The sequence below is a fragment of the Fusarium odoratissimum genome, assembly GCF_000260195.1.
Source record: "Fusarium odoratissimum NRRL 54006 unplaced genomic scaffold supercont1.18, whole genome shotgun sequence".
NCBI lineage: Eukaryota > Fungi > Ascomycota > Sordariomycetes > Hypocreales > Nectriaceae > Fusarium > Fusarium odoratissimum.
The window spans coordinates 238,624-264,502 of record NW_022158777.1 but is presented as its reverse complement, the minus strand read 5'-3'; the positions used below and the strand labels follow the sequence as shown (position 1 = coordinate 264,502).

The window sequence follows — 25,879 nt, the reverse complement described above, 5'->3', positions numbered from 1 at the left end:
AGATTGAAGCTATCACGAGGCTCAGCTCTTGGCGAAGATGAGCTCAGTCTCGCGTTGAAAAGGTATGTCGGGCCGACATAATCTTGGCTAGACTGTTCTGGGGGGTCCGGGGTGAACCCAACCCTCCAGAACCTGGAGAGACGGGTTGTTTGTGGAGATTTAGCATAAGAATCCCCGGATTCCCCAGCTTCTTTCTTGTTTTTTCCCAGCATCAGCTTCACTCACTTCTTCTTTCTCTCCATACAAGGGATCTTTCGACATATTATCTCTTATCTTGGACGACAGCATGTCTTCACCAAAGGATCTCGCTCAGGTTGAGCACATCGATCCCGACAAGATGGCCTTTGACGAAGTTGAGCGCCCTGCTGCGCGCGAGGCCAATGATCGCGAACACACCCTCACTCTCCGCGAGGCACTCCGCCTGTACCCCAAAGCCATTTCCTTCTCCCTCCTTTTCTCAACGGCTATCATCATGGAAGGTTATGATTTGAGTTTGTTGGGGAGCTTTTACGGTTATGATGCGTAAGTTGCAGTTAGCCTGGTATCGACATTGTCGACCATGAAACTGACAACCCCCCCCAGATTCAAGCAGAAATTCGGTAACGAAGTCGACTCGAACGGAAACCCTATTGTTTCAGCCGATTGGCAGACTTATATCCAAGTTGGTGGCATGTGCGGTCAGATCATTGGTCTTTACATCAACGGTTGGGTATCTGATGCTTTCGGCTACAAGAAGACCATGTTGGCGAGTCAGGTTCTTATGATTGGACTCATCTTCTTCCCCTTCTTTGCGCCAAACCTTCAGGTCCTCTTGGCTGGAAACATCCTCCTCGGTCTGCCCTGGGGTATCTTCCAGACTCTCACTCTTGCATATGCTTCTGATGTTGCCCCCGTTGTGCTGAGACCGTATCTTACTGCCTATGTCAACCTCTGCTGGGTCATCGGTCAACTCATCGGTGCAGGCGTTCTTCGCGGCTTCAGCACCATGGGAGGTGATTGGTCTTACAGAATCCCTTTTGCTCTGCAGTGGGCTTGGCCTCCGTTCATCATGCTTGGTACCCTCTTTGCTCCCGAGTCTCCTTGGTGGCTTGTGCGAAAGGAGCGATACGAGGATGCTAAGCGATCTATCCTTTCGCTCGTCACTCAATGCGATGTTCCTTTTGATGCTGATGCTCAGGTTGAGCTTCTGAAGGCTACCAACCAGATGGAGATTGAGAACTCTGCTGGAACAAACTACTGGCACTGCTTCATGCGCAGCGATCTTCGACGAACTGAAGTCGCTTCCATCAGCTACACTGCCCAGGCTCTCTGCGGTAGCTCTCTCATGGGCTACGCCGTTCAGTTCTACCTCGAAGCTGGTCTTTCCTCCGAGCGAGCTCTTGACTTCAACGTCATTCAATACTGTGTCGGTGCCGTCGGTGTCGTTCTATCCTGGTTCCTCATGTCTCGCTTCGGTCGTCGCCATATCTACATCTGCGGCATGGCAGCTCTCTTCTTCATCCTCATCGCCGTGGGAGCCCTCGGCTTCGCCAAGAAGACTGAGCAAACCGGTTGGGCCATCGGTAGCTTGCTCGTCGTGTACACCTTTGTCTACGACATGACCATCGGCCCCATTGCTTATACCATCGTCGCCGAGATCTCATCCACTCGTCTCAAGGCCAAGACTATTGTGTTGGCCCGTAACTTCAGCAACATCGCCGGTCTCGTCACCAACACCCTCATGCCCCGCATGCTCGGTCGCAACTCTTGGAACTGGGGCGCCAAGACTGGTCTGTTCTGGGCTGGATGGTGTCTGTTGATCTTCATCTGGGCCTTCTTCCGCCTTCCTGAGCCCAAGGGTCGAACATATGGTGAGCTCGATCTTCTCTTCGAGCACAAGGTTCCTGCGCGCAAGTTTGCTAGCACCAAGGTTGATCAGTTCCCTACATCTGGATCAACAGAGAAGGTTCAGGAGGAATAAAAAGTAAAAGACTTATTGTATTTAGAAAACGCGCCTGAAGACATTGAAATGAGTCACTATTTGTATTCTATAGCAATTTAGCGCAATACCTGATATCCATTGAAACTGCACATTGTCTCCTGCAAACGTGTTCCTTGATTATAAAACTTCCTTTCGCTACATATTTCTCCTCTCCATTTTGTGTTAACTGTGCCTATAAAATCGCAAATTCCACTGAGTTTGTCGCGACGTGGAAGACGCTTGGATATCGCAGGGCATTTGTCTTAGTCAGCAAACGCGCCGCGATCTAACCTCCGTCAACAGACCATTCGCCAATCATCGAATTGACATCTCCACAACGAGTCTCAAGTCCAATAGTGTAAGTCGTTTTACCCACTACGCCCATTGCTACAGGTGTTGGGCGTTAGGCGGTCTCTCAAACCTCGCCACGTTAGCGACCAATGCCATCGATTTCGCTTCACTCGACTCCACTGTCAACAACAGGCTATGTCCCTCCGGCCGATTAAACGACCACTCAACATGAAGGAACATTCTCCTTGGCTATCAAGAATACATTCCCCCGTCGCTTAATGACACTTATAGCCCTCAAAACGTGCGCTCGCTTCTACATACAGATGGGGTGGGGGTCCAAAGCTGTTTGGGCGGTTCATTACGCGACTCCCGGATACCGCGCTCGAGGCCTCGATTTGGGCCCTTCAAGACGATCCAGGATTTCCATCGATAATTACGGGAAGACCTCGAGCCTGACAATCATCCGGATCGCGTCAAGGATCAGGTTTGGAAGGAGATAAAGGAAATGGTTATAAAACAAGACGGTCTGTGGCCACAGCCGGTGTTCACGCATGGAGACCTTAACCCTTTCAACATCTTGGTGTGGGGCGACCAAGCCGTTGGTATCATTGATTGGGAGTTTGCTGGGTGGCATCCGTGTTACTGGGAGTATACCTCGGCATGGTATGGAAATCGTATTCGGCAGGGTTGGCAAGAGTTACCTACGAAGTTCTTGGATGCATATCTTACAGAGCTGGAGATGGAGAAGACAAGGCAAAGATGGTGGGGTGATTTTTGAGTACAAGCAGACATTACCAGCTACGTTATAACCCCTCTTTCTTAAGCATGCTACGTATCGGTTTTGGCTAAACAGCAGTTGAAACGTTTTGTTCTGAGACCTTCTAATCGAGTCGTAGGTGCTGGGTTGCTTCAACAACAGCAGCAAGCCCCCAGGTTGAGATCTTTTGAGACTTTGGAAAATTACTAAATTAAATGAGCGTCGATTAAATAAATAAAAGCAACTAGCGAGTGAAAACTGAGCCGCACCATAAGTACACCTTAGGATCCGTCCTGGTTCATTCTCCCAGCTCCAATTTCCAAATCAAACTCCCATCAGTACGTCATTTAGATATCAATTCTAACACTTGACATTCTCGTTGCCAGTGCTGCAGCCTGTGTTCAAGTTCTTGCCAGGATCAGAACTAGAACTCGTTAGCTTCGTGCCTCATAGACCGCAAAATTTAACATACCCATCAGTTGGAGCTTTGACAAATCCAGCCTCTTCCCAGTCACCAAGACACTTCTGACCAGACGCTCCGCACGACTGGCACATTCTCTTCCACATATGTGCTATTCCGGTTAGTCATTTCTGAAAAGGAACGAGAGGGTATACATACCTTCTCCTAGATATTTCTGGGCCCAGATCTGACCGACTGATCCAGCAGGGATGTTACAGTCAATCTTGCCACCATCAGTCCAAGTGTTTGTAACAGCAAGGCCGAGAGAGACGCCCAGGACATCCTTGATAGGGTTCCAATCTAAACCCCCTGAGACCTCAACTGAAACTGATTTGGACCAGCTAATAGTTCGGGTGCCTGAGCCCTCACTCAATCCAGTGTAGAGACACCCGGAAGCTGTCTCCCATGGACCCCAGTAGGATTGGGAATCACGAGCCTGCCACTGGTCATAGACATAGCAAGGGCCTGTATATTGACGCTTGGACTTGTCGTCTTTAGTTTCTTTGTCTTCGACAACTGAGACACTAGACAATGGTACGAAGGACTGTTTGTCCTTCAGATAGACAACGCTATATGAGTTAGGGTGTTTCTTGATGTAGTCATTGAGATCCCCTGAGTCTATGATGAGGTCTTTGGGGTGATTGGCTAGGGCACGAGCGTGAAGCTCATTAGCATGGATTTCCCTTGAATGCAGGTCTTGGGAAGTGGTAAGAAGGCCAGTAGGAGAGGCACTGCCGAGGCTAGTGAGGGCCAAGAGGAAGAAGCTGGGATGCATGTTGAGCAATGCTGAGTGCAATTTGTAAGTTGAAGTGATGAGATGCTTTGGTGTTGATAGCAAGGCAGTGAGGAATCAGTGAAGTTTTATAATTGAAGAAGTACTAGAATATTCCGAGTCAAGTCACATCTTGACAACTCTGTTTGAAAACCTGTTCATTCGAAGGATTTGCCCAACTTCAGCAATTTTCACAATCATCCCATTGAAGCCATCATCAATTACATCAGTGACCAGACCAACACAATCCATCTCGACTCTAAACGGAAGTGATCTCATCGTCTCAGGAGATCAGCAATACTTGCACAACTGCCGATATGCATAATTGCATATGTCAGCCTAGAAGGATTTTTAAAGTTTCGGACTCTAGGCTCTCGCATTGGGACTAAGCTTATTGGACGAACTAGCGCAGGGCACTTTACGAACTACTCAAATAGGAAGGCTGTGCTAGAACGGAATTCCGGCATATTTTGCATGACTACTAAAATCCTTTGCGATCCTGCTATGCAAGACATGGCATGACTGTTATGCATGTAATGGTAGTAAGCGGGCACATGAAAGTGGTGATGCCATCAGATGGGGCGATAATCGAACCGGTTCGGGACGAAAGCATGTCCACCCTACTGTACGGTAAAAGATATTGCATACCGTTTCAACGTAGCTTCAGTATCTTTTAAGATGTTCAGCGTGAGATAGAAGTGAAATAGCTATTGAAGTATTCACCAAGAACATGGTGAGAGAGCAGTAACTATGTCTCAATACATAATGATACAGAACGCTCTTGAGGAGACTTATCATTCAACCCTCACTGTGGCTGTTTCAAACCAGTGACAAAAGTCGCAAATAATACAATCTAGTTATAAGATTCATGAATTACACACGCTTACACAAGTCCAGAAGTGATCCGCTTTAGGATCGTACCAATGATGTAAACAGCAAGGGACATGGGTTTGCGGCATTTAGAGCTGGACCACTCAGAGGTTGGGGAAGGCCGCGGGGGATTGGGGGCCGTTCAAGAACACGAGATCTATACCCCCGAAACTGAAGGCAAGGCAACATGGCATGCCTTAGGTCTGACTGATCTGCATGCACTATAAGCTGAAACAAGATTGTGAGCCTAAGTCTCTTAGAGGACCATACTATGACAGTGGAGAAATGTTGTGTTCAAGGAATAGCTTCATTGTAGCCGGGCGGCATTGACTTCCTGTCTGAAGGATCCGCCACATACCATTGCCAGTAGAACTGACGAAACAAGAAACCAGAGGGCACAGCCTACCAATCGCCCTACACCGATGCATTCCCTCTGATCCCATCTTGCGTCTCATGTTTGCAAAGCTTTATGAGCTCCTGGTTTTGAAGAGTCGTCAGGTGATTAAGGGAGGTAAAGACATCTATTCCAGGTGATGAGACGATTTAGGTAAATTTAGGATAAGTTAGGTACATTTAGTCTAGACTTAGTGGGTCTTGAGATAAGTGATATCCTAATATTAGGTCAGAACGTTCTGGCCTAGAAGCAGTAATGAGTGATGATGGCCTCACAGATCAAACGGCAATCACAGTACGTTGTCACATTGCTGCCAGGTTCTTTGTTGTGTCTGGTGGCGGCACAGGACCTGATCATTAAGTGGAACGAGTCGAGGGGACGTCCTGTCGATGTCATTCGTGAACACGAATTAATCTGTTATCTCCGTACGTTAATCGAGCTTGGCGAACGCATGGAACGGAGGGGTAGCGCATACAACTTTCCAATGGTTGTGGGAAGACCCCGATATGCAGTCCTTGCCAACGAGCTTCAATACTGGCCAGCGAGATGTCACTTCCACTGCTGAACCACGGAATGCAACCTTATCCGTATCGCGTTCAGAAGGTTGAAGTCCCTGGCCAGGTAACGTCGGAGGCAGATTGGGAACGAGATAATTCACTCTGGCTCAACAGTCTCACAGACCAACATGTCAACCTGCAGGTCCCACGGGATTATGTAAAGGCAGGTATCACACCAGAATTAATGCCGATCATAACGGAGGACTGGCGAAATACTCTATCTGAACAAAGCCGCATTACCCTGAATCCAATCTTCATATGTTCGATTTACCGCACGAACGCCAGATGATCCATCACGATACGACTTGTGGTCAATGGTTCTCCAAAGAGGTTGACTGGACGAGGAAGGTCATCCACCGGATTGAAAGAGCAATCCTTAATTCCAAATCGATAGCGGAGTCGTCAAAGAGACCATGAAGACTGTCGACTATTCTCCTACCGTGACTACGGAATGGGATCTATCGACAGATGCTGGACTCAATCTACAACCACGAAGACGCCACAGCATTCATCCGCAAAAGGATCTCAGATATCTTTCGCAAAAACGAAGCAATCAGCGAAGAAGAGGAGCGCAGGCCCAGATTGAGGAAGCCGGTAGTGCGGGGGTCTTGGCAACTGATCCCGTACATATGAGACACCAATCAGCCCACCAAAAATGTATAAGAATCCGATATACTATTAAAGACAGTAAAGAAATAGATTGAGTACCTCGCTTGCGAGTGCAGCATCACAGTCGAAGAGCAGATATATTAGCGTAAACAACTATCTACTACAGTAGCAGCCATATTCGAAGCTACAGAACCCTTTTAAAACCATATCGGAATCACATTCTAGAACTTTAAGATATAAGGACTTCTGAAGCTCGCTTGTATCTGCAGAGGGAAGCCATTGACAAGCTTCTCGAGTCAGTCTAACCCGGTCTATTTGAGCCGCGCACTGGGAGAGCGGAACAGATTCTACTTGAACGATTCATTTAGTGTCAAGAAAGACGCTTATAGAGGTGAACAGAGCATATGACTGAGTATTGGCCAAGGTGCAGCTCACGAAATGGGAAGAGAGACAGAACCTTGAAGATGTACGTGGCATAGTATCCGACCATGAACCAACGAGAAGAGGAATCGGAAAAGAACTAAAAAGAAAATAAGAGTATCCAGTTACGCATACAAGATAAGAAAAGCAGTTAAGGCAGTAGTTTAATACAGGCAATTAGCTATTTCTCAGAATCCCCAAGTCCTTCTCAAACTTCTCCCACTTCGTACCAATTGGCTGAACAAGCGTAAAAGCCGCACCAGTCTGATTCATCTCCTGCACCCCATTAGTCAAATACAGCGGCGTCATCTCTCCATCATCACTAAAGAACAGCTTCGGTCTCTCCCTTCTCTTGAACACCTGCCACGATCCATCTGTAAAAGTGACATTTGAGCTAAAGGCCTCCTGGAGCTTGAAATGCCACGGTCCTGTGAGCTTTCGCGAGAAGAGATGGGATCCAACACGGGGCCATTGCTGTTTATCATTCTCAACGTAGTCTATCATCCAATGGTTGATGGAGTGCCAGTTCCCTCGCTTGTCGCGCCATACGAAAGGGTCCTCGGTCCATTCTGGGTTTTCTTGCTCTGTGACGTTCCATGTTGCTTGATATTTGAGCTTATAGTCACTGTTCCAAGACTTGGCAGTGAAGATTGAATAGTCTTTGATCCCAAGCACTATTTCGCTAGTTGGGTTGTTGCGCGTCCAGAGAGGGAATGCGGAGGGGTTGGTAGCGTGAATACCTGCTGGACGGTCACTGTCAAGGACCATCTTGAATGGCGACCATGGACCACGAATATCGTCAGCAGCCGAAACAGAAATATTGTTGGGCCACCTGGTGTAGCTGATGCTTTCGCACTTTGTAAACTTCTTATCATATTCCACGCCAATGCTGTATAACAGGTACTTCTTATCAGCCTGGCTCCAGACGATATCTGGATTATGCGCGAAGTTCTTCGATACGTCCTGAGCATACTTGTATGGTCCTTGAGGCCCGCTATGAGATTCAGCACGGATGATGTAAGAATGAGGACGCCAGCCCTTCAGACCGCATCCATGAGTGAACTGCACTGTGAATAGATGGAATAGTCGCTTGTTGTCACGATCTTGGATAATTCGACCTCCCCAAGAGGCATTAGGCCATATACCGAAATCGCCAGGACTTGGAGGCTCGTATGTATGGTTGTAGCCAGTGTATCGTGTTGCCGGAGCAAGATCAAGACGGCCGCAATCGCCGCCAATCCAGCCTGGATCACAACGGCAGGCCTTTTTCCATCTCGAACATATTCCGTTCAGACTGCAGTCTTCGTCATTTTTACAAGCGTTCGCGAAGCCGATGGAGAGAAGAGTCAGGAGGTGGAAGAGATACAAAGAACGCATGATGTTTTGAGTATCAGCGACTCAAAGCCTTAATGTCACAAGTTGACCTTGTTGAGCTGATGGGCAAAACGTTCTTATTCTACTTGTGATCAGAATTTCGTGGAAAATCAGTATTCTGGAACATCCACGTCTGATAGGAGGATTATCTCACGCCTCAATCATGCATACACCTGCGGAGGATCATCTTGCTGCTTACTCTCAAAGGCCGCCACCCCGCAACTGCTCTAAAGATCAACGGATTAGCTCGGTGCAATTCTCACCGAAATGCATAAAGCTCAGAAAACGTCATATGTTGATGCAAAGTAGGGATTTCAGAGGTCGCGCTAGCATGTCTTAACATATGTAATTTTGTTAGCAGCTTAGCCGTTGCCTGGTGAAATCATTGTTGCTTCCAACTATCAACAGAGCCTACTAGCGAGTGCAATCATCAATTTCCCTTCCTGTTTCTATGCAAGAGAGTCCTAACGTCATAGTGCAAGAAAACACAAAACTTGAATCTAAATGTTGATATTCACTAATCTAAAGTCTACTAAACTTAGAACAAATTCACACTAAGTTTACATAAAGTTACCTAAGCTTTATATAAAGATAAGAGGTAAGTGTCGTGATTTGCGGTTTGGTTGTTATGCAAACCGAACGTATTTCAGCGGGCGCCCCGCTTGCGCGCCTGCATACAAATCACAACAACAAGACTTTCAACTCTACAAAACTCGCTTCCTCGATATTCGTCTCCCTTCGCCTATGAAGGGCTCCCTGCTCCTGTTCGCCCTCGTGGTGTTCTTTGTCTGCCTTTGCTGGGTGCCAACACTGGAGGCAGCACTACCAGCTCCTCTACCGCCAACTAAGTTATCTGGGCCTCTGATTGCGTTGACAGTGCCGTCTCTAACTATATGCCTGTACTGATCAACGAGCTGCACAGAATTGATACCGATAACGCGACCTCTCCCGCGAACAAAATCGCGGAACCTACCACTGTCGGAACCAAAACGAACAAGATGCTTGCAGGGATGGTTCTAGCGCTCCCTTGCCCCCGTGGCCTGTTTCATCTGCCTTTGCTAGAGTGTCAACATTAAGAAAGTAGATGAACTTGAGAGAAATACGAGACTGGGAAACTGATAGCTAGCCCGTACTGTAGTGGTCAAATAGTGAAGGTGAGATGACCAGCTAATTGCACTGAAGTGAGCTTGAAAATGAGATTTAATAGGCCTTGAATGGGCTAAGATGAGATAGCTGAAGAGAGACCAATTTATCTAAGTGACTCGCTTTAGTAAGAGAGATAGCGCTAACATGAGAATGGCCAGGCCGATCTGGACCATAGACTTCCTGACAGATGGTATTGCGTTAGTCTATTCTCACTTCCCCAACTTCTTCAATATCTCCCAAACCCGTGACATGACCTTCTTCAGCTCTTTTTCCATCTGTTCACCTTGAAATTCACCAGGCAACCACCAAGGAGCAATCTTTTCAACCAATTCTTCCAGCAATGCCATCTGCTCCCAATGATCTTTCTTGATTCCTACCAAAGGTGTTGGTATACCATTGCTCTCCAGTCGCTTCAAATAGACGTCGTACATATCTTTGGGCCAATCGCCGTCGTTGGCGATGCAGTCATTCAGGAATTCGTCGAGCGGTGGAAAGAAGCCAGAGAACTCGAAGTCCACGATGCCAGTGATCTGAGGAGGTTGGCCAGACACGAGGACGTTTCTTGGGGATACATCGTAGTGAGTGAACACAAATAAGTCGTCTTTGGTGTTTAAGCTACTGACTGTGGGAAGGACCTGTAGTATGAAGTCTTGAAGAGGCTGCATGAGATCTCTGTTTGGTGCAAACGTCTCGTTCGTCTGCAAAATCTTCATCTTGTTCTCTATCCTGAGCTTGTAGTACTCTGCAAGGGAAGCGATACCATCTTGGCAATGGAGCTCTTCTCCAAGCATGCCTCTGATGAGAAACTGCATTTCAATGGCGCTATTCGAGCTTGGGATTGTGACGTCAGGCTGGCAGTCCATTTCATGAAAGCAAATGTTCCCAGTAAAGCTTTGAGGAGGGACGTCCCGCCGCCAATTGGTAACATGATCTGCCAACTGTGTCGCCAGATGAAACTTGTCATCATTGCTGAGTGCAGATAAGTCGATGGGCTTTCCGGGAACTCTCGTCATCAATATCCAACCACCCGCACTATCATCCATAACATTGAGCTTCACCTCACCCCGCTGCGCGTCTTTGGTATCGATAGTCAATCCATCCTGAGACCAAGCTATCGCATGAGGCGCTGGAGTCTCAGGGCAAAAGTGCTCCAGCAGGCGTAGACAAGAAACCTCATTTTGTATTTTCTCTGACCCAAATCCTCGACCATTGATCTTGAGAACAAGGTCATCAATATGCGCTACCTCGTTGCCGTTCTGGGATTCTCTATGACATTGAAGATAGTAGATCCGGTTGTTGAAGGACTTCAAAGACGGAAGAGCCTCCAATTCTATGTGGGTAGTGTCGGGCAGTACGTGGCGCACCAAACGGTTGATGCTCTCACTGGACATGCGCACACCAAAGTTTGGATGATGGGGCGGTGTTGATGGTCGCGGATCAGATGACATTTTGTGTTCCTAGAGATGGGGAGAGTCATATGAGAAAACGGAATCTTTAATTTTTATAGTGCTATAAGCTAGATTCGACGATCGCCAACCCTTGGTGCGGGGTGACTCATTCCCCGGTGCCATATCTGAACGGGATGGGCTGATCCAGCGTTGCCATCTGCAACCCTCAAGTTATTTTAAGATAACTAACATAGAGACCAAGCCTTTGGTATATAATGTAAAAACCTCAAAATCGCTCGCCTTCCCACCTAGCCCTTCATGACAATTTGTCCAACTCCATTGCCTTACTCATCCTGAAGTGCGAGAATGAAATCCTATTCCTCTTCCTCCGCACAACTGAACGCAACAATGCACGCTTTCTCTAAGTCTCTGACACGCTCGTCTGTTTGAAGCCAGAGAGCACGTATACTCTGTCCAAAGTCCCTCGCCTGAAGGTAGTTCTCCTGTATCGCTCGTGCTTTCTCTATATGGCCGACAACTCGCATCTGCTTCTTGGCTTTATTAAGCTTGTCGACCGCTTCGATATGTCGCACTCGCAACAATTCAGCCGTACGTTCATTTCGAGAACCAGAAGGCACCTGAAGAAAGGAATCAAGTAGTGTGTTGATACCATTGAAGTAGATCTCTCCTGTATTCGCCACAATTCCAGCCAGAACATCATGATTAGCCGAGTCTCTCAGTCCACTATTCGTAGTGTCGATCAATTCCCTGCTATGAGAGCGGATTTGCCGAAGCTGTTCTTCTCGCGCTTCTAGGCCTCCTAGTGCGTAGTCCGCCGCCGCTTTCTCGGACTCTGCTTGTTCAAGTTTCTGGATTGCTTCGCTTCGTAGCTGTGTAATCTTTCCGGGCTTGATGCTCATTATGAGGGTCTTGTACTTGTTGTGAGTTGAGTTCTCTGCGCCGTTCATCTGCTCAAACGTCCGCTTTCTGGTTACTGGGGGCGCAGGTTCCTTTATTCCGCTTGTGGACTGGGGGTTGTGTGCTTTAAGACTTTTAGATGTTCCCGTGTCCGAGGGCACTGGAAGACCATCGTTGCCATGCGCGATAGGAGTTTCGTGACTAAAATCTCCACGAATGGGTGTAGTCTCAATAGATCCGCTTCTGCCGGTTTTATTGTCGCTGGACTTTTGGCTTCCACTGTTGAGATGAACAACAGTCGAGCGTTGACGACTTTGATGAGGAGCCTTTTTGGCCACTGGAGTTCCTCCGTTCATGATCTCGTCGACAATTATCTGCGCCAGTGAATGGTAGAGACACTGTTGGCCGTCATTCCCTACTGCCTTTCTGAGGAGACCGCCGTCAACCCACAGAGAGTGCAGGTCGATTCCCTTGGCCTTTGCCGCCCGTGTGATCAAGACCAGCCTCCTGACATAGGATGAAGGCACTGGAGTACCATAAGATTGCTGTAGCACAGCCCGAACATCAGCGGGGAGCCAGGTCAGACCACCCCATGTGTTTGTCAACCACTGAGCCTCAGAGGCAACCTCCATGAAATAGTTATTCCAGCAGCCACTGCGCACTCTTGCCTCTTCTCTCTTAGCTTGTTTATAGATTAATGAACCAGCTTCAGAGCACCTGATGATGTCTGAAAGAATGGATGACATGTCCGCCGTGCTATCTGCCACCATCGCGAGCCCGCGAGTGAAGCTTTCAGATTTTTCCTGGAATGATTTGGTCCCGGTGAGTGATTTAGCTAGAAAGTGAATTTTCTGCAACTTGTTAGCATTTGCCAGGGATGAACGGTATTATGGTGATATAGGACTGACAGCTGCTGGAGTGGGCGCCATGGCTGGTTGAGCGGGTGCTTGCTGAACTGATGATGCGACAAGTTGCTTTTTCGGATGAGAAGCTCGCTGATCTCCAGGCTTCGGGATAAAGGGCAAACGAGGATGTGTTGACTGGGATTCCATGGTATCTCCTTGAGAGGTTCTAGTTGCTTCATTCACGTAACGAAAAGAGAAGTACGATTGAGATATGTTGAATTCTGACTTTTATAAGGTAAAGGCTGTAAGGTCTAGGTCATAGGCTCTTGGGCTGTGTGATAAATAAATATGCGGAAAGGCGGGGCGGCAAAGCAGAGCATAAAGGATATGAGGAAGTACTTGTAGAAAAAGAATAGCTTAAAGCTGCTGGTAGTTGCGTAAAAAGGTTGAGCCTTGGCTTTGCACTAGGCCCATCGCCACTGCTGTGTTTCCTGATGTAAGAGGTGCATGGAAGGATGTGTTTGCTTTTATGTGGGGTCACTTTGTGATAAATATACGTAGCTATTATAACTGTGCTGGGGATGGCACAGTTTGGCTAACCCAGCCAATAATCTGCGGTGCTCCAAAACATATCTGGCAGCCAGTTGAAGTTGGGTTAACTTTGATCTCCTTGGTAGCAGCACTGTTTGACACTGACCAAGGCCCATATCCAACCACTTCACTACCAGCTTTCCAAAACTCCTCTATAGCCTTCGCTTCTCCCTTAAACTCAATCGTTGTATCAGCAGCAATGATAAAAGAGGTCGGATAGGCAGCGAAGACCCATTCATCACTGTTTTCATCCCCATGGTCCTTGATCATCTGCTGAATGCGACTTGGGCCAGGGCTGACTTTGACACCTTTTTGCACCTCGAAATCAGTGTCGCTGAAGAGCTCGCTGTGTAACCATGGGCGGTCGATGTTGACGACGAGGGTAGAAAATGAAATGCTAACATCGCAGGATGCCATCTCTCGGCGTAGTTCCTCATGCAAGTCAGCACCACCCAAGGTCCAAAGACCAAAGCCGACGGTTCCACCTTCATGAGTCTGAATATCCGATGCAGAGTAGGACAGTGTGATTCTGCTCCATGCAGTCCCATCACTGCCGTTCAGCTGCCCATTGTCATTCTGCTTACGCCACTCCTCGGCTTTGACCTTACAGGATGTAGCCCAGGTTTTAGGCGTGAGACTAACACCGTAGACCTCTCCATTGCGACTTAGATCGTCTATCGCAGAGTTCCTCATCGCCTCCTTGCTGCTTTCGATGCGCGCCATGGAATCCATCTGGACCATACCAAAGGTAAAGTCGACCGCAGGTTTCTTTCCATTAATAATCCAATCCATCCATGCATCTTGAAGAGCATTCTTATAGAACTTTCCCTCGCCCTTGCACCAGTCATCGAAATATTTCTGTCGCTTTTCGACGTAATCCTTGGTCCCCTCTTCAAAGGCGTCTTGAGCATCACGAGTAGCCTTGATCTTTGCCTTTTCCCAAATTTGTTGCTGTTCAGTCCACTTCATCTCCTTATCGCGATAAATTTCAACGATGGTCTTTGAAGTTCCGGGAACTTTCTGTTTGAGAAACTCCATCGACTTTGCGTAGTCCATCTTTCCGTGGCTAGGGATGCCCGGGCTAGGGGTGAATGTCGGGCTTGCGGGAATTAAACTGTCAATGGCGCGAGCATAACTACGTGCGACACTCTTCCTCTCGTTCATGACCTACGAAATGTCAGTAGCTATAGTTGAGTGGGATGAGGCTAAGCATACCGCCAATTTACTCAACAGCATCATTCCGTCAACCAAGCTGGCTTCAGCTTGTCTGACACTTGCAGGAGGAAGAATTTGCTTGGATTCATCGTACAAAAACGGCCCTCCATGATCCGAGTCGGTCAGATCAATCAGAGTTCCTGGAACTATGATAGTCAGGTACTGCTCTAGACCGATGGGGAGAGACGCGGAGATGGCATCTCTGACTTGTGCGCTCACGCTCGCAAGGGAGGTAAGAGCCTCTCTAGGAAGTTGTTCAAGCTTGGTGGCCATAGTAGTCTTTAGGATTGTTCAAGTCCAAGTCTAGAAATGATCATGGCAGTTGGATTAAAGTCGGACAAAACGAGATGATAAACTTTCATACTCTTCAACCTCGGGTCGCTTGCTGTCAATATCTGGTGGATTTCAGCAAGCCACATTTTACCCGATTGCAGGCCATGCATGGAGGCAAAGAAATACAATCATCAGCGACAAAAAGATTTAGGTAAGTTTGGTGTAAATCTAGTGGACCTTTAGACTAGTATTTCTGGCAACTTAATTCACTGCCGGAAGTTTTGTTGCTCCATGTGAGCAGTTCAATCAATAGCGCAATTGGCGAAGTGGGCTGATAGACCCAGAATGGTAAAGACGATTAATAGTTTGCTGCAAGTCTTGGTAAAACAGACCAATGGTACCTCGTGTTCTTGAATGTGGTGGGATGGCCAAGTGACTTTAAAGACATCGCTTATGCTGCTCAAAGGCCAGATAAAGAAGCAGTATTCGTATGAAACATGCATGAAGTGGCAAAACAAAATGGGTGTCTACTGTGCATACAGATAGAGTTAGAGATTTTGGCAAAAACTAAGTGCTTGCGGTTTGTGTGGATCGAACACACGACCTTCAGATATCGGTTGATTGAAGTTTAACTTCAGTCTGACGCTCTCCCAACTGAGCTAAACCCGCTGACTAATAATCCTAGTTTTATTTATGTTATAGATACTTTTTTCGCGGACTTGGTAAGAGAAATAGTATGTACGCCTACTCTGTGTCTGCCGTCAGACCCAATTAGTTAATAAACTAAAAGTCTAATATTAGGCTATTATCTTAGTAGTTGGTCTGCTGCCTAAAGTGTATTTTCAAGGGTGTTATTATAAATTAATAGATTTAACGGGTGATGGTTATATTATGCGCCTCGCCTCGCTCTCTGTCTTTGAGTTTTCTAAACCTAACCTTGCAGCAACGTGAAGAAATATACTTCAAGAGCATCACTGACTTTCTGATTGTCGTATAAGAAAGTGGTTGTGCCACACTGCAATAAAAATATTTAACCCTCTTGGCGCCCTGCCCCGCCTACTTCTCCTTTCCCCTTACAGATACTTCACTTTCCAATTTGATTATGCTATGGCAGACGCTTTGTATGCGTATTGTGTAACACTAATGATATTGTTCATCTTAGGAATATTATGTATATCATGCAGTATGAAAATATGATCCTATATAGCAATGTGGTAACTAACCACTATAGTGGCGGGTTCACCCAATCGACTTGGGGGAAAACATCTCCAACAATGGACCAGGTACGAAGATATGCTTATTGTAAAGTTCTAATTACTGATCAATATCACCTAGGATATGATGATTCAATGAGAAGGGCCGACGCCGAAACGAACGAGAGTGAAACTGCAATAGAACTAAGCCTTTGGAAGAAACCACCATTTTCAACACTCGGAAATGGGTTCCCTCATCAAACACAGCTTGTCCACGACCATGTATCTCTTGGGTCTCCCGAGCCTTCTAGACTGCAGAGACTTCCTGATGAGATATTGTTGATGATAATCTCCTGACTCTCCTCAAAAGGTGATAGAGAATGCGTGCTTGCTTTCTTTGCCTTGCGGCAAGTTTCTCGGAGGTTCCGGCACCTGATGCACGGGGTGGTGTTCTGCTGTCAATGGTGCTCTGATGGCTATGAAGATTGGCTGAAACCCGAAGGATCTCCGTGGCGGGTACGTCAATGTTTTGAGTACTAAGTACCACTCCTCGGATTGGAGGCTAAAGGAACTTGGGAAGCTTATGAGAAAGGACAACGCGTGCAAACGCTGCCAGAAGCGCAAAGAAAAATGGGATAGCAGGAAAACTCCTGTAACTTGCAAGTTTCAAACGCTCTTTTCCTACACATGGTTAAGATGTCACCCCTGCGGCGTCAAGCATCCTGACGCATGCTTTTCCAGACGGGAACGCGGAAAATCCAATCGAACCTGCATCGGGAGCCAAGGCCATATCTGATTGTGTTGTCACAACACACTAACATTGGACGATATAAAAAGCCATATCGACAATGGGCAACCTAACAAGAATCGGGTATTCCTAGGGAGCTTCGACCTCGAGGATCACACTAGACCTTGCAGCGAAGGTCAAGGTCCGCAAGCGTTTGCCACAAAGCTTCCGGGGGGGATGACAGTGATTCCTATCTTCTGGAGAGGACACTCAGGCGGCGACCCTTCCGTCTTTCATCCGAGTGGCTATTTACACAAGACAAAGCAAAGGGACGCCATTCGGAGCATCCGACTACAAGGAGGCCACCATCTGATACCACAACGAGGAGCGAAAGCGCTGGCGGAATGGGATTCCATCGTCGAAATTGATGAATCAGAGTCTATCTCGTCAGACCTGATCAAGCTTCGCGGTGGCTGGGCATCCAAGGACCCAGGCCGTCCGCACGCCTGCAGCCTATTTCGCACCTTGAAGGTGGCTTGTGGCCACTGCGAGAAGGAAAAAGGCTGTGTTGTCTTGACGTATCTTAGAAGGATATGCTTTGACATGCCAGAGTCAAATGGAGGAGGCCTGCCCCAAGATTGGTTCCATGCCATCGACACAGGCTCTTAAAAGTATTATGGCCACTCTGGTGTCCCTGAAACTTGTCGTGATACGAGCTGTCGCTATCACTGCGGCGAGGGAATGATTACATTTTGGTCAACAAGTGACGCAGGGAGCGCGAGGTAATTTGCAGGAGGTGGGCCTGCATGAACGATTAGATCAAGTAGAAGGAAATTACCACTCTACTAACCGAGCCAAGTCCGTTCACTAAGTCTTTCGGCGAGAAATTCAATACTCGCTTTATTTATTTATTTATTTGATATGTAATGCTGACGTAAAGCTACCTGGCAACCAACGTCATGTTATAAAGTTGGGATGCTGCCTGAAGTGTGTTTTTGAGAGTGGTATTTTGATACATACTTTCATGATACAGTATCGGTGGGAAAGAACACTTCGGATATTACGGATCATTCGGAACTCCCAAAAGTCTCTTCAACTGAACCGAGCTATTTTACTTTGACATCTGTTTCAACCTGCGTGACAACCACTCCCCAGCAGTATAAACCCTTTCTTCGCCAACCTTCCCACCAACAGCAACTACGGGTTCATCCTTGTACTGCTCAACCGGCTCCATCAACACATCATCAGCCGGTCTAACGAAGTACACCAAACTGTACCGATCGAGTCGTCCTTGCGGTCCTGGTAACGGCACCACGCGATGCTTCCCCGACTTGAGACGTCCATTACTGAACTTGACCATCGCATCGCCAAGATTGATAATAGCGTGTCCGGGTAATGGCCTCACAAATGCCCATTCTCCCTGTTTTGCTGGGTCGTGAGATTGAATCTGCAGACCACCGACCCAATTGAACAACACGGTGATGCTGCCAAAGTCTGTATGGGAGGCAAGACCAATTCTATTACCATCTGCAGCGTCGCAACCTGGCATTTTGGTCATTCTGATATGATCTCCAGAAAGTGAAGAGATCTCGTTTCTCTTGGCAAACTCATCGGACGGTAGGTCGAGTTGTTGCGCCAAAATGCGAAGGATCATAAGACCCAGAGAGTGACAGTTTTCAGCATATTTGCCCAAGTCTGTCCATCGATCGGTTATTTCTGCAGGATAATTCCGTGCCTCAGAGTTTTCCAATAAGTGATCTTTGCTCACGTTGAAGAACTCAGTTGTATCGGGTCGTGCATCTTTATCAGTCTGCTTAACTGCCCCTGCGGGTTTGTAGCCGAACATTTCTTTGCCCCGCTCTGCGACGCATTCCATCTTTTTGTCTAGAGGGATGTTGAGAGCGCGCTTCGAAATAGCGAGGATACCTTCAGTGTCGTTCAGCAGAGCTTGTCCGGCAGAGTCATCGATGAGGTCAAGATAGAAGAATCCGTCTGATTGAGAAGCTTTAAGCACCTTTATCACCTCATCTTTGTCAAAGTTCTTGAGCTTGGAGTATCTGATCCGGGCGATGGGCACTATTGGCAGATCATCTGGGAATGGAGGAGTGGAGTTATCGAGGCTGCCCATTTTCCTGTTTTGGCTTTGTAGGTTATGGAATGGGCAAAGGTCTTTAGATCGAGGGTGGATTGAAGCTGGCCGATGCGACTGTTAAGTACCGAGACGTTATTCTTAGTGCACGGTAACATCCATGAGACGATGACGCCACGCAGCATATAACGGCAATCAAAGCGCCATGGCATGGAAAGTTCCATCTCTCGGCAGTTTTCTGATTGGAGAAAAGGACAAGGGCAGATATCTGCTACGTCGCATGCGAAGAGAGGAAAATACTACGTTAGATACAGCAACCGACTTCGCTGCTGGCGGGCTAGGAAACAACAAACAAGAGTTGGGATCCTTGCCCTAAATAATGAAAAGACTTAGGTAAGTTTGGTGTAGTTTAGTGGGCCTTTAGAGTAGTTATTCCTAAAGTTAGAAGATCTCTTTCTTTCGGAGGGCAAGGTTATCTATCATGGTCTCCCCCCTGCGGCATGGATTCTTCTTTAGATGCAAAAGACAATCGCTGTGTATTTATTCTATGTTTCGTAATGTTTGTCCAACTCCATCATTCTATCCAACGCCCATCATCTATTCATCATCATCTAGATCTCCCCCAATGACATTTAAATGCAACTGCTCCTGCTTCTTAACCGCCTCCAAAACCTCCTTCGGAACCTCATCCTCATCAACCAAAACAATCAACTCCTTCAATTTCCTACAAGTTATATGCAAACTCTCAATAGCACTAACAAACAAATCCGTAACTTCTTCATCCGTACCCAACGGATTAAAAAACTCTAATGTTTCTAATTCAGGCGGTAGTCCAACAGAGTGTAGCCGTGGTTTCTTTGTAGATTTTCCAAAAAGCTGATAGTCCCAGTTTAAGCGGAGTGTTTTTAGCGCGGTGAACTCGCGGAGGGCGAGGGGGCGTGCGCTGGCTAGCATGGGGAAGTCGATGGTGATGGTTTCTAACGAGTGGCATTGTTCTTTGAGGGAGAGGATGTAATCGCGGATGCTAGCTGAACTTTCTTCGAGTTCGGGCTCGGGTTCTTCTCTTTGGGTGAGGACGAATTCTTTGAGGGCTTCGGGGAACATGAGCACGTCTGAGAGCGCGTCGTCGTTGATGTCGCATTCTATCAGGTGGAGCTTGCTGAGCGCTGTGTTGTGCGGACGCTCGATTAACTCGAAGCCTCTGTCGTCTAACTTTGCTCGCTTGATGACCAGTGTCTCGAGAGTTGGATGTGTGAAGATGTGGATGTTCTCTTGGAGATCCCAGTACTGATCGGCCTCATCCTGGTAGAACAGGGTACAGGATTGCAGACAAGCGAGATCGAAGGGTCCGTTGAAGAGATTCCCTATACTGTGCAGAAGACCAACCGGTACAGCGATATCGAGAGTTTTGAGATTTGACATGGTTGAGATTGTATGCGATACCGAATTGGTTGGCTCTAGCGTGTCGGAGATGAGACGTGTTAACTCTGAAGCCGGGTACGCCAGCTTGACCCCCTCGATAGCAGATCCGCGCCTTGGTCGTCGATTGAGCGATTGACTAAAGATGAGATGAAGCTCCGGTTTAAGCCACTGAACCGTATTATACAGGACAGCATCCGCAAGGGCATGATAGCGCTTGTTCAACCGCGACACGCTGCAGAGGTCATGCTTGGGCAGTGTTTCCAGTATCGACACGAGAATCTCATCCGTGAGCCGCGCGAGGCTATCGCAGTGAGCGCCATGATGAAGAGGAATGGCCACCATGTCTGGTTCGTCGGGTAAAGATAGTGAGGAGAGACGTGATACGATGTTTGGAGTGGTGTGTTGTGGACTCGAGGTTGGAGCGATTAGCGCGTCTAGTGACGTAACGGATTGAGCCATTTTATGTGGACCGTATGGGGTAAGCCGGGTTATGTAAGCGAGAACGGGTGAAGCTTGGCGAGGTTAGGGCGATCAAGACAGATTTCAGAATGCGGAGTGAGGAGCACAGATGCGGATCATGCCGGGGTAGAAATTATTTATAGATTCAGGGAGAGGTTTGCCTATTTATGTATGGGAAGGGGATTTATTCTGTGTATGGACTCTGGTATAGATGCCTGGAATGACTCAGATATTGGGTTTGTCACTCACCGAGAATACCGAGTGTTGAGAGGTTAGAAAGTCAGTTGTGAAATGTTAAATTAAGCACCATGAATCTTGGTGCGATTTTGACGCGAAGCCAGGTGACTTTGCGTCGCTGCGAGTGGTATTGACCTTGACTCGCGCGCTGCTACGCCGTATCGAATTCCTCATTCGCCCAACATTGAAGACGGAGATAACCAAGATTGCAAAAAAAATCATTTATTTAAACTTATTCATTCGTGAAAAAACTTCAAATTGGGGTCCCACGCGGATCTTCGGTGGCTACCCTGGAAAGCTGTACGGTTAACCTCGTTCGTTTGCAGGAAAGGCCGTGATTTTCGCGACGGCATCATCAGGTCTCGTGACCTTGCCTTGCGAAAAAAGGTTTCACGATTTAGACTGTCCATATACTGTTGAAAATAATTTTCACTTCTAATCTGGTCCATAAAACCTTACCTGCAAAAATCGCTTGGCGTCGCCATTTTCGCCAATCAGTGTATTAAAATTAGCACGTGGAGATGATTGCGCCTCTTCGGATTGCTTGGCAAACCGTCCGCTCAAGAGCTTTAATGAAGGTTCGCCCACTGAAGTAAATTATCATCCCCTTAATTATTATTCTGCAAACTTTATCATGGATGAGTATGTTCATGCCATCGTGAAATGGGTTGAGGCGTCAGTCAAAGCCTCACCCTACATTTGGAGTACAGCTGGTCTGACCTTTCTTCTCGGCGTGCAAGTACTCTTGGCAGTAGCCATTCTTCATGGCGATGAAGCCACTGTTCGGAGACAATTGACCTCTCTACAACGAATTGGTAGCGGCAATGATGCGGCGTCGGATACGAATCTGGAGGCAGATGATAGCGAAAAGAAGAAGGCCCATAGCGGATCGGAAGAGCAGGCCATCGAACTTTCGCTCATCGCTTCATGCTCAACTATCCAAGTCAACTCGAATCAGAATCTTGACGACCAAGATAAATACAACAACTGTTACATGTTTGCCGTCGACTCTCACCAAGCAGATGACCAGGGTTTCGCAATCTGGAAATCTCTGGATCAGCAAACGAAACCCGCATTATCACAAATCAAGACCGAATTATGGCTCCCAAAACCCAATGCCGACAAAAGCCATCCTTTGGTACAGGCCGGTGGCTGCATTGTCATGGCATTCGCTGATCCTGCGGTACCGGGTTGGCTGGATCAGATCGCTGGAATGATTGGCAAAAGTTTGAAGACGCCTCAAGTTGCTTGCATCCTGCCACTGCAATTTTCGCTGGAGGATATTGAGCAGAACAAGCTCAGCATGAGACCATTCAAGATTGATGGAGAGGATGGGAGGGGCTTGGACCTCGAGAAGTTACCTGCATTTTCGGATATTTTACCAAAGCTGAGACTTTTCCTTGGGTATCCTGAGCGGCAAGGCATCACGATCTTCAAGCGAGCATAGAATGAGATGAGTTAGTAGAAAGGGGAAACCACTGTACACTATGACAGAATACCATTTGTATCTTTTAGATACACTTTATGCCTCGAGCTGCTGCCGATACCTGTAGATATCGCGCTGTAGTCGGCCCCCCGCCAGATCCGCAGCAGCATTACTCCCCCAAACTCCATCAGTGAACCGATATTGTCGTAAAATGTGTATGGCCTGCTGTCGCAAGTCCCAATCCTCGCTGGTAACAGCGACAAAGTAGAGTGCTTCGACAAGGCCGTTGGCCAGATAAAACCCAGCCTGGGTAGGTCGAAGACCAAGGTCATGGATTAGCTGGAGGGCCAGATCAAGAATGGTCTTGCAATCTGTATCGACATTGCTCTTTGCACCATCGCTTGTGCTAGTTGCCCGATTCATGGTCACTTCGACCATCACCCTTCGCATTCTGAGGGCGGTCACATGCTTCTCCTCTTCTTGAGAAGTAATGCTTAGGCTCTCAAACCGCCGGTCCCAAAGCTTCAGGGAGTATTCGCTGGACACCAATGAGGCTTGGATATTTGAAGGCTGGAGTAATTGGCCGTGTATAGCATCGAGCTGGCGTAATAATGTACACACGGAGGGGGTATCAGAAATATCGTCCAGGGTGCCTTGTTGAGAGCGACCTCCCCAGCAAAGGGACATACTATAGGCTGTTGAGATGACTCGCGTTTGTGTATCCAACCTCATGTATAGGCCTAGTATATCTGTCATCATATGTTGGCCATGTGCTCTTAGATCCCCCCATTCATGAATGAGTGCTAGGCCATTTCTCAGATGAACGAGAGCTTCTTTGCGAAGACCCTGCAAGGAGCAAAGATACGTGAACAGGAAGTTTGCAACCAAGGCAGCCAACTTTCCAGATGTAGAGAGCGCTTTGGCCTCCTGAAAGCAGGTGGAGAGAGATCTCATGGCCTTTTGGTACTGGGAAAAGATAAACAGATCGCAGCTTGTGGACTTTATGCCGAGGAGGATAGACTTCTGGTATGCTGACGCGAGTGCTGCCAGGGCGTGTCGGACGGGCGTGTATGTATCTGACTTGTGTAATACATCATATGTCCAGAAGTCGGCGTCGAAAGAAGACGCGATAAGGGTTGCGATTCTGGTTCGGAATTGGTAGATGGCTTGGCTTTCGGGATCACTGCCTCCAGAAACCATCGGTTGGAGTTGAAGTCTACCGCTCGGGGCCAGGGTAGCGAGGTCATAGCCATCGCACTTGCGGCCGGTGGAGGTGCAACGATGACAACTCGGCTTGTCTTCATCGCATTTAACTCGACGAATCCTGGAACCATTAGCTACTGGCTGCTGTTGCAAGGATCGTGACTGACCGACAGGTGATACAGCCGGTCTTGCCCTTCGTAGCGTATCTTTTCTTTCGGGAATCCTTAGTCTTCATGGCCCGAGATACTTTGAAGATCTGAGCAAAGGGAGTGAATCAGATCCAGGGGTGAAGGATTGCAACATGACTGCACGACAAGTATTACTAATGGGTTGTCTGTTCTGTTGTGGAGCACTATGCCTGCAGCCATTGGTCGGTTCGTTCAATTCGACGCACTAGTCCCAAACTGTCAAGCCGAGCCTCAAGTATTTGATAGTTCAAGGAACTTGTCTATAACAACATTGACAATCAAGAGGTGATTGGTAATATCATTGAAGTCCTATTCGGACGAAAGATGTCCGAGAGTCCTCCTGTGTGGCGGCTTCGAGGTATAAATCTGGCCCATTCCATCATGAGAGATGATTGTCTACATCAAGTTTCCCAAACCAAAAAACACGACACTCAAGAAGCCATCTCAGCTACACCACTCGCCTTGAAAAATGTCATTTCAAAAGACCATCCCATTATACCCTAGCATGTCACCTATGCCTGGCACACCGCTCGCTGAGAATGAGGTCAAATCGACGCTCTTTTCCCCTCTTCAAGTCCGTGGGCTTACCCTCCAAAACCGCATCGGCGTCTCTCCCATGGGCATGTTTAGTGCCAAAGATGGACATCTGACTGACTTTCATCTCGTCCATTACGGCTCTTTCGCCACTAAAGGTGCAGCTCTCGTCATTGTTGAAGCTACAGCCGTAGCTCCTAATGGTCGGGTCTCAACTGGAGATTCAGGCCTTTGGAAGGATAGCCAAATTGCACCTTTGAAGCGAGTTGTTGACTACGTCCATGCCCAAGGACAGAAGGCGGGCGTCCAGCTCTGTCATTCTGGTCAGAAGGGTTCTATGCTCCCGCCGTGGCTTGCCAAGGGCGACCCTATGGTGCACTTCCCACTTGCAAGTCAGGAACAAGGTGGCTGGCCGAATGATGTCTGGGCACCGAGTGCAATTTGCCATGGCCCTGGATATCCTATGCCGAAAGAGATGGGCTGGGAGCAGATTGATCTTGCTGTTGAGCAGTTTGCTAGTGCTGCTAGAAGAGCTGCTGAAGCCGGCGTTGGTAAGCATTGCATACCCAATAACCGACTTGCAACTAACTGTTGAAGATTTCATCGAACTCCACGGCGCTCACGGATATTTGATCAACGCGTTCCTCTCCCCTCTCACGAACCACCGAATGGATGAATATGGTGGTTCTTTTGAGAACAGAACAAGATTCCTTTTCCGTGTTCTTGAAGCTGTCCGTAATGCCATACCTGAGACTGTTGTTCTCTCATTGCGCATTTCTGCCGTTGAGTGGATGGAGTGGAGCGGCCAGGGTTGCTGGACATTGGAAGACTCCATCAGACTCGCAAAGCTTCTTCCTGAGGCCGGTGTTGACATTCTTGATGTGTCCTCTGGTGGTAACCATAACGACCAAAAGATCGACGTTCACCCCTACTATCAGATCGATCTTGCATATCAGATTCGACAGGCTATCAAGGCTGATGGCATCGAGCTGCTAATCGCTGCAGTGGGGTTCATCGACAACCCCGCCATGGCTGAGAATGTCGTTCAAGGAAATGCTGGGTATAAGGCAGCGCCGGAGATGCATGGAACGAACGGAAACGCAGAGAAAGAAAAATACAAGGAGCCTCAGGCGGACTTGGTCATGGTTGGGAGACAGTTTTTACGAGATGCGGGTTTTGTGCTGACAGCTGCGAAGGAGTTGGGCGTGGAAGTCCAGTGGCCTCTTCAGTATGCCAGGGTACAGTAGAGAGACCTTTCTTTACTTGGTGCCGACACTAAAACCTCAAGACCATGAGTGTACGGCAAAGGTCAATTTAGATGCCAGAGAATGACCATGTTGACTCACTTACACCTCAGCAATACTGCACACACTATTGACAACCGTGTATGGCTGCACAATGCTGCGCACTAAACCACAAGCCACGATCTCATCGTAGATGTTAACATGCATCACAAGTCTGTGTTACAGCGCTAGCAAGCCTCAGGGACGTGATGGCTGACTAACCCGTTAAGCAACTTTCACAAACCGATTTTCGATCATGCCATTTAGCGCAAGATGCA

General features: G+C 47.7%; 11 protein-coding genes across 11 annotated transcripts; 3 read left to right on the top strand and 8 right to left on the bottom strand.

The window, feature by feature from the left end:
• The first annotated feature begins 38 nt into the window (after positions 1-38).
• On the top strand, positions 39-2,121 carry FOIG_10397 (MFS transporter, SP family, general alpha glucoside:H+ symporter). The gene is made up of 2 exons (XM_031210735.1): positions 39-522; positions 583-2,121. The coding sequence occupies exons 1-2, from the start codon at positions 287-289 to the stop codon at positions 1,958-1,960; spliced, it is 1,614 nt and encodes a 537-aa protein (XP_031059446.1). The 5' UTR covers positions 39-286; the 3' UTR covers positions 1,961-2,121.
• A 1,115-nt stretch (positions 2,122-3,236) lies between these two features.
• On the bottom strand, positions 3,237-4,313 carry FOIG_10396 (uncharacterized protein). The gene is made up of 3 exons (XM_031210734.1): positions 3,628-4,313; positions 3,481-3,580; positions 3,237-3,432 (listed from the first exon to the last, which is right to left on the bottom strand). The coding sequence occupies exons 1-3, from the start codon at positions 4,241-4,243 to the stop codon at positions 3,369-3,371; spliced, it is 780 nt and encodes a 259-aa protein (XP_031059445.1). The 5' UTR covers positions 4,244-4,313; the 3' UTR covers positions 3,237-3,368.
• A 2,901-nt stretch (positions 4,314-7,214) lies between these two features.
• Positions 7,215-8,467, bottom strand: FOIG_10395 (uncharacterized protein; the record flags this gene model as incomplete). Its single annotated transcript, XM_031210733.1, has 1 exon — positions 7,215-8,467. One exon carries the CDS (start codon positions 8,465-8,467, stop codon positions 7,268-7,270), a length of 1,200 nt encoding a protein of 399 aa, XP_031059444.1. The 3' UTR covers positions 7,215-7,267.
• A 1,173-nt stretch (positions 8,468-9,640) lies between these two features.
• Positions 9,641-11,069, bottom strand: FOIG_10394 (uncharacterized protein). Its single transcript, XM_031210732.1, has one exon. It carries the CDS (start codon positions 11,056-11,058, stop codon positions 9,820-9,822), a length of 1,239 nt encoding a protein of 412 aa, XP_031059443.1. The 5' UTR covers positions 11,059-11,069; the 3' UTR covers positions 9,641-9,819.
• Positions 11,070-11,372: 303 nt separating this feature from the next.
• On the bottom strand, positions 11,373-12,968 carry FOIG_10393 (uncharacterized protein; the record flags this gene model as incomplete). The annotated part of the gene is made up of 2 exons (XM_031210731.1): positions 11,373-12,767; positions 12,825-12,968. 2 exons carry the CDS (start codon positions 12,966-12,968, stop codon positions 11,373-11,375), a joined length of 1,539 nt encoding a protein of 512 aa, XP_031059442.1.
• Positions 12,969-13,325: 357 nt separating this feature from the next.
• On the bottom strand, positions 13,326-14,840 carry FOIG_10392 (uncharacterized protein; the record flags this gene model as incomplete). Its single annotated transcript, XM_031210730.1, has 2 exons — positions 13,326-14,519; positions 14,568-14,840. 2 exons carry the CDS (start codon positions 14,838-14,840, stop codon positions 13,326-13,328), a joined length of 1,467 nt encoding a protein of 488 aa, XP_031059441.1.
• Positions 14,841-17,654: 2,814 nt separating this feature from the next.
• FOIG_10391 (uncharacterized protein) lies at positions 17,655-19,268 on the bottom strand. Its single transcript, XM_031210729.1, has one exon. The coding sequence runs from the start codon at positions 18,886-18,888 to the stop codon at positions 17,872-17,874; it is 1,017 nt and encodes a 338-aa protein (XP_031059440.1). The 5' UTR covers positions 18,889-19,268; the 3' UTR covers positions 17,655-17,871.
• Positions 19,269-19,308: 40 nt separating this feature from the next.
• On the bottom strand, positions 19,309-20,752 carry FOIG_10390 (uncharacterized protein). Its single transcript, XM_031210728.1, has one exon. It carries the CDS (start codon positions 20,728-20,730, stop codon positions 19,447-19,449), a length of 1,284 nt encoding a protein of 427 aa, XP_031059439.1. The 5' UTR covers positions 20,731-20,752; the 3' UTR covers positions 19,309-19,446.
• Positions 20,753-21,540: 788 nt separating this feature from the next.
• Positions 21,541-22,632, top strand: FOIG_10389 (uncharacterized protein). Its single transcript, XM_031210727.1, has one exon. The coding sequence runs from the start codon at positions 21,602-21,604 to the stop codon at positions 22,412-22,414; it is 813 nt and encodes a 270-aa protein (XP_031059438.1). The 5' UTR covers positions 21,541-21,601; the 3' UTR covers positions 22,415-22,632.
• Positions 22,355-23,865, bottom strand: FOIG_10388 (uncharacterized protein). Its single transcript, XM_031210726.1, has 2 exons — positions 23,764-23,865; positions 22,355-23,717 (listed from the first exon to the last, which is right to left on the bottom strand). The coding sequence occupies exons 1-2, from the start codon at positions 23,829-23,831 to the stop codon at positions 22,490-22,492; spliced, it is 1,296 nt and encodes a 431-aa protein (XP_031059437.1). The 5' UTR covers positions 23,832-23,865; the 3' UTR covers positions 22,355-22,489.
• Positions 23,866-24,253: 388 nt separating this feature from the next.
• Positions 24,254-25,565, top strand: FOIG_10387 (uncharacterized protein; the record flags this gene model as incomplete). The annotated part of the gene is made up of 2 exons (XM_031210725.1): positions 24,254-24,869; positions 24,916-25,565. 2 exons carry the CDS (start codon positions 24,254-24,256, stop codon positions 25,563-25,565), a joined length of 1,266 nt encoding a protein of 421 aa, XP_031059436.1.
• Between the last annotated feature and the right edge of the window lie 314 nt (positions 25,566-25,879).

Excerpts from the sequence above, each read along its gene's own strand:
- FOIG_10397 (XM_031210735.1), top strand. The coding sequence starts at position 287 with ATGTCTTCACCAAAGGATCTCGCTCAGGTTGAGCACATCGATCCCGAC. Across the intron at positions 523-582 it reads AGCTTTTACGGTTATGATGC|ATTCAAGCAGAAATTCGGTA; the intron begins GTAAGTTGCAGT and ends AACCCCCCCCAG.
- FOIG_10396 (XM_031210734.1), bottom strand. The coding sequence starts at position 4,243 with ATGCATCCCAGCTTCTTCCTCTTGGCCCTCACTAGCCTCGGCAGTGCC. Across the intron at positions 3,581-3,627 it reads CCAGAAATATCTAGGAGAAG|CACATATGTGGAAGAGAATG; the intron begins GTATGTATACCC and ends TAACCGGAATAG. Across the intron at positions 3,433-3,480 it reads GTCAAAGCTCCAACTGATGG|TTCTGATCCTGGCAAGAACT; the intron begins GTATGTTAAATT and ends AACGAGTTCTAG.
- FOIG_10394 (XM_031210732.1), bottom strand. The coding sequence starts at position 11,058 with ATGTCATCTGATCCGCGACCATCAACACCGCCCCATCATCCAAACTTT.
- FOIG_10391 (XM_031210729.1), bottom strand. The coding sequence starts at position 18,888 with ATGGGCAGCCTCGATAACTCCACTCCTCCATTCCCAGATGATCTGCCA.
- FOIG_10390 (XM_031210728.1), bottom strand. The coding sequence starts at position 20,730 with ATGGCTCAATCCGTTACGTCACTAGACGCGCTAATCGCTCCAACCTCG.
- FOIG_10389 (XM_031210727.1), top strand. The coding sequence starts at position 21,602 with ATGGATGAGTATGTTCATGCCATCGTGAAATGGGTTGAGGCGTCAGTC.
- FOIG_10388 (XM_031210726.1), bottom strand. The coding sequence starts at position 23,831 with ATGAAGACTAAGGATTCCCGAAAGAAAAGATACGCTACGAAGGGCAAG. Across the intron at positions 23,718-23,763 it reads ACCGGCTGTATCACCTGTCG|GATTCGTCGAGTTAAATGCG; the intron begins GTCAGTCACGAT and ends TAATGGTTCCAG.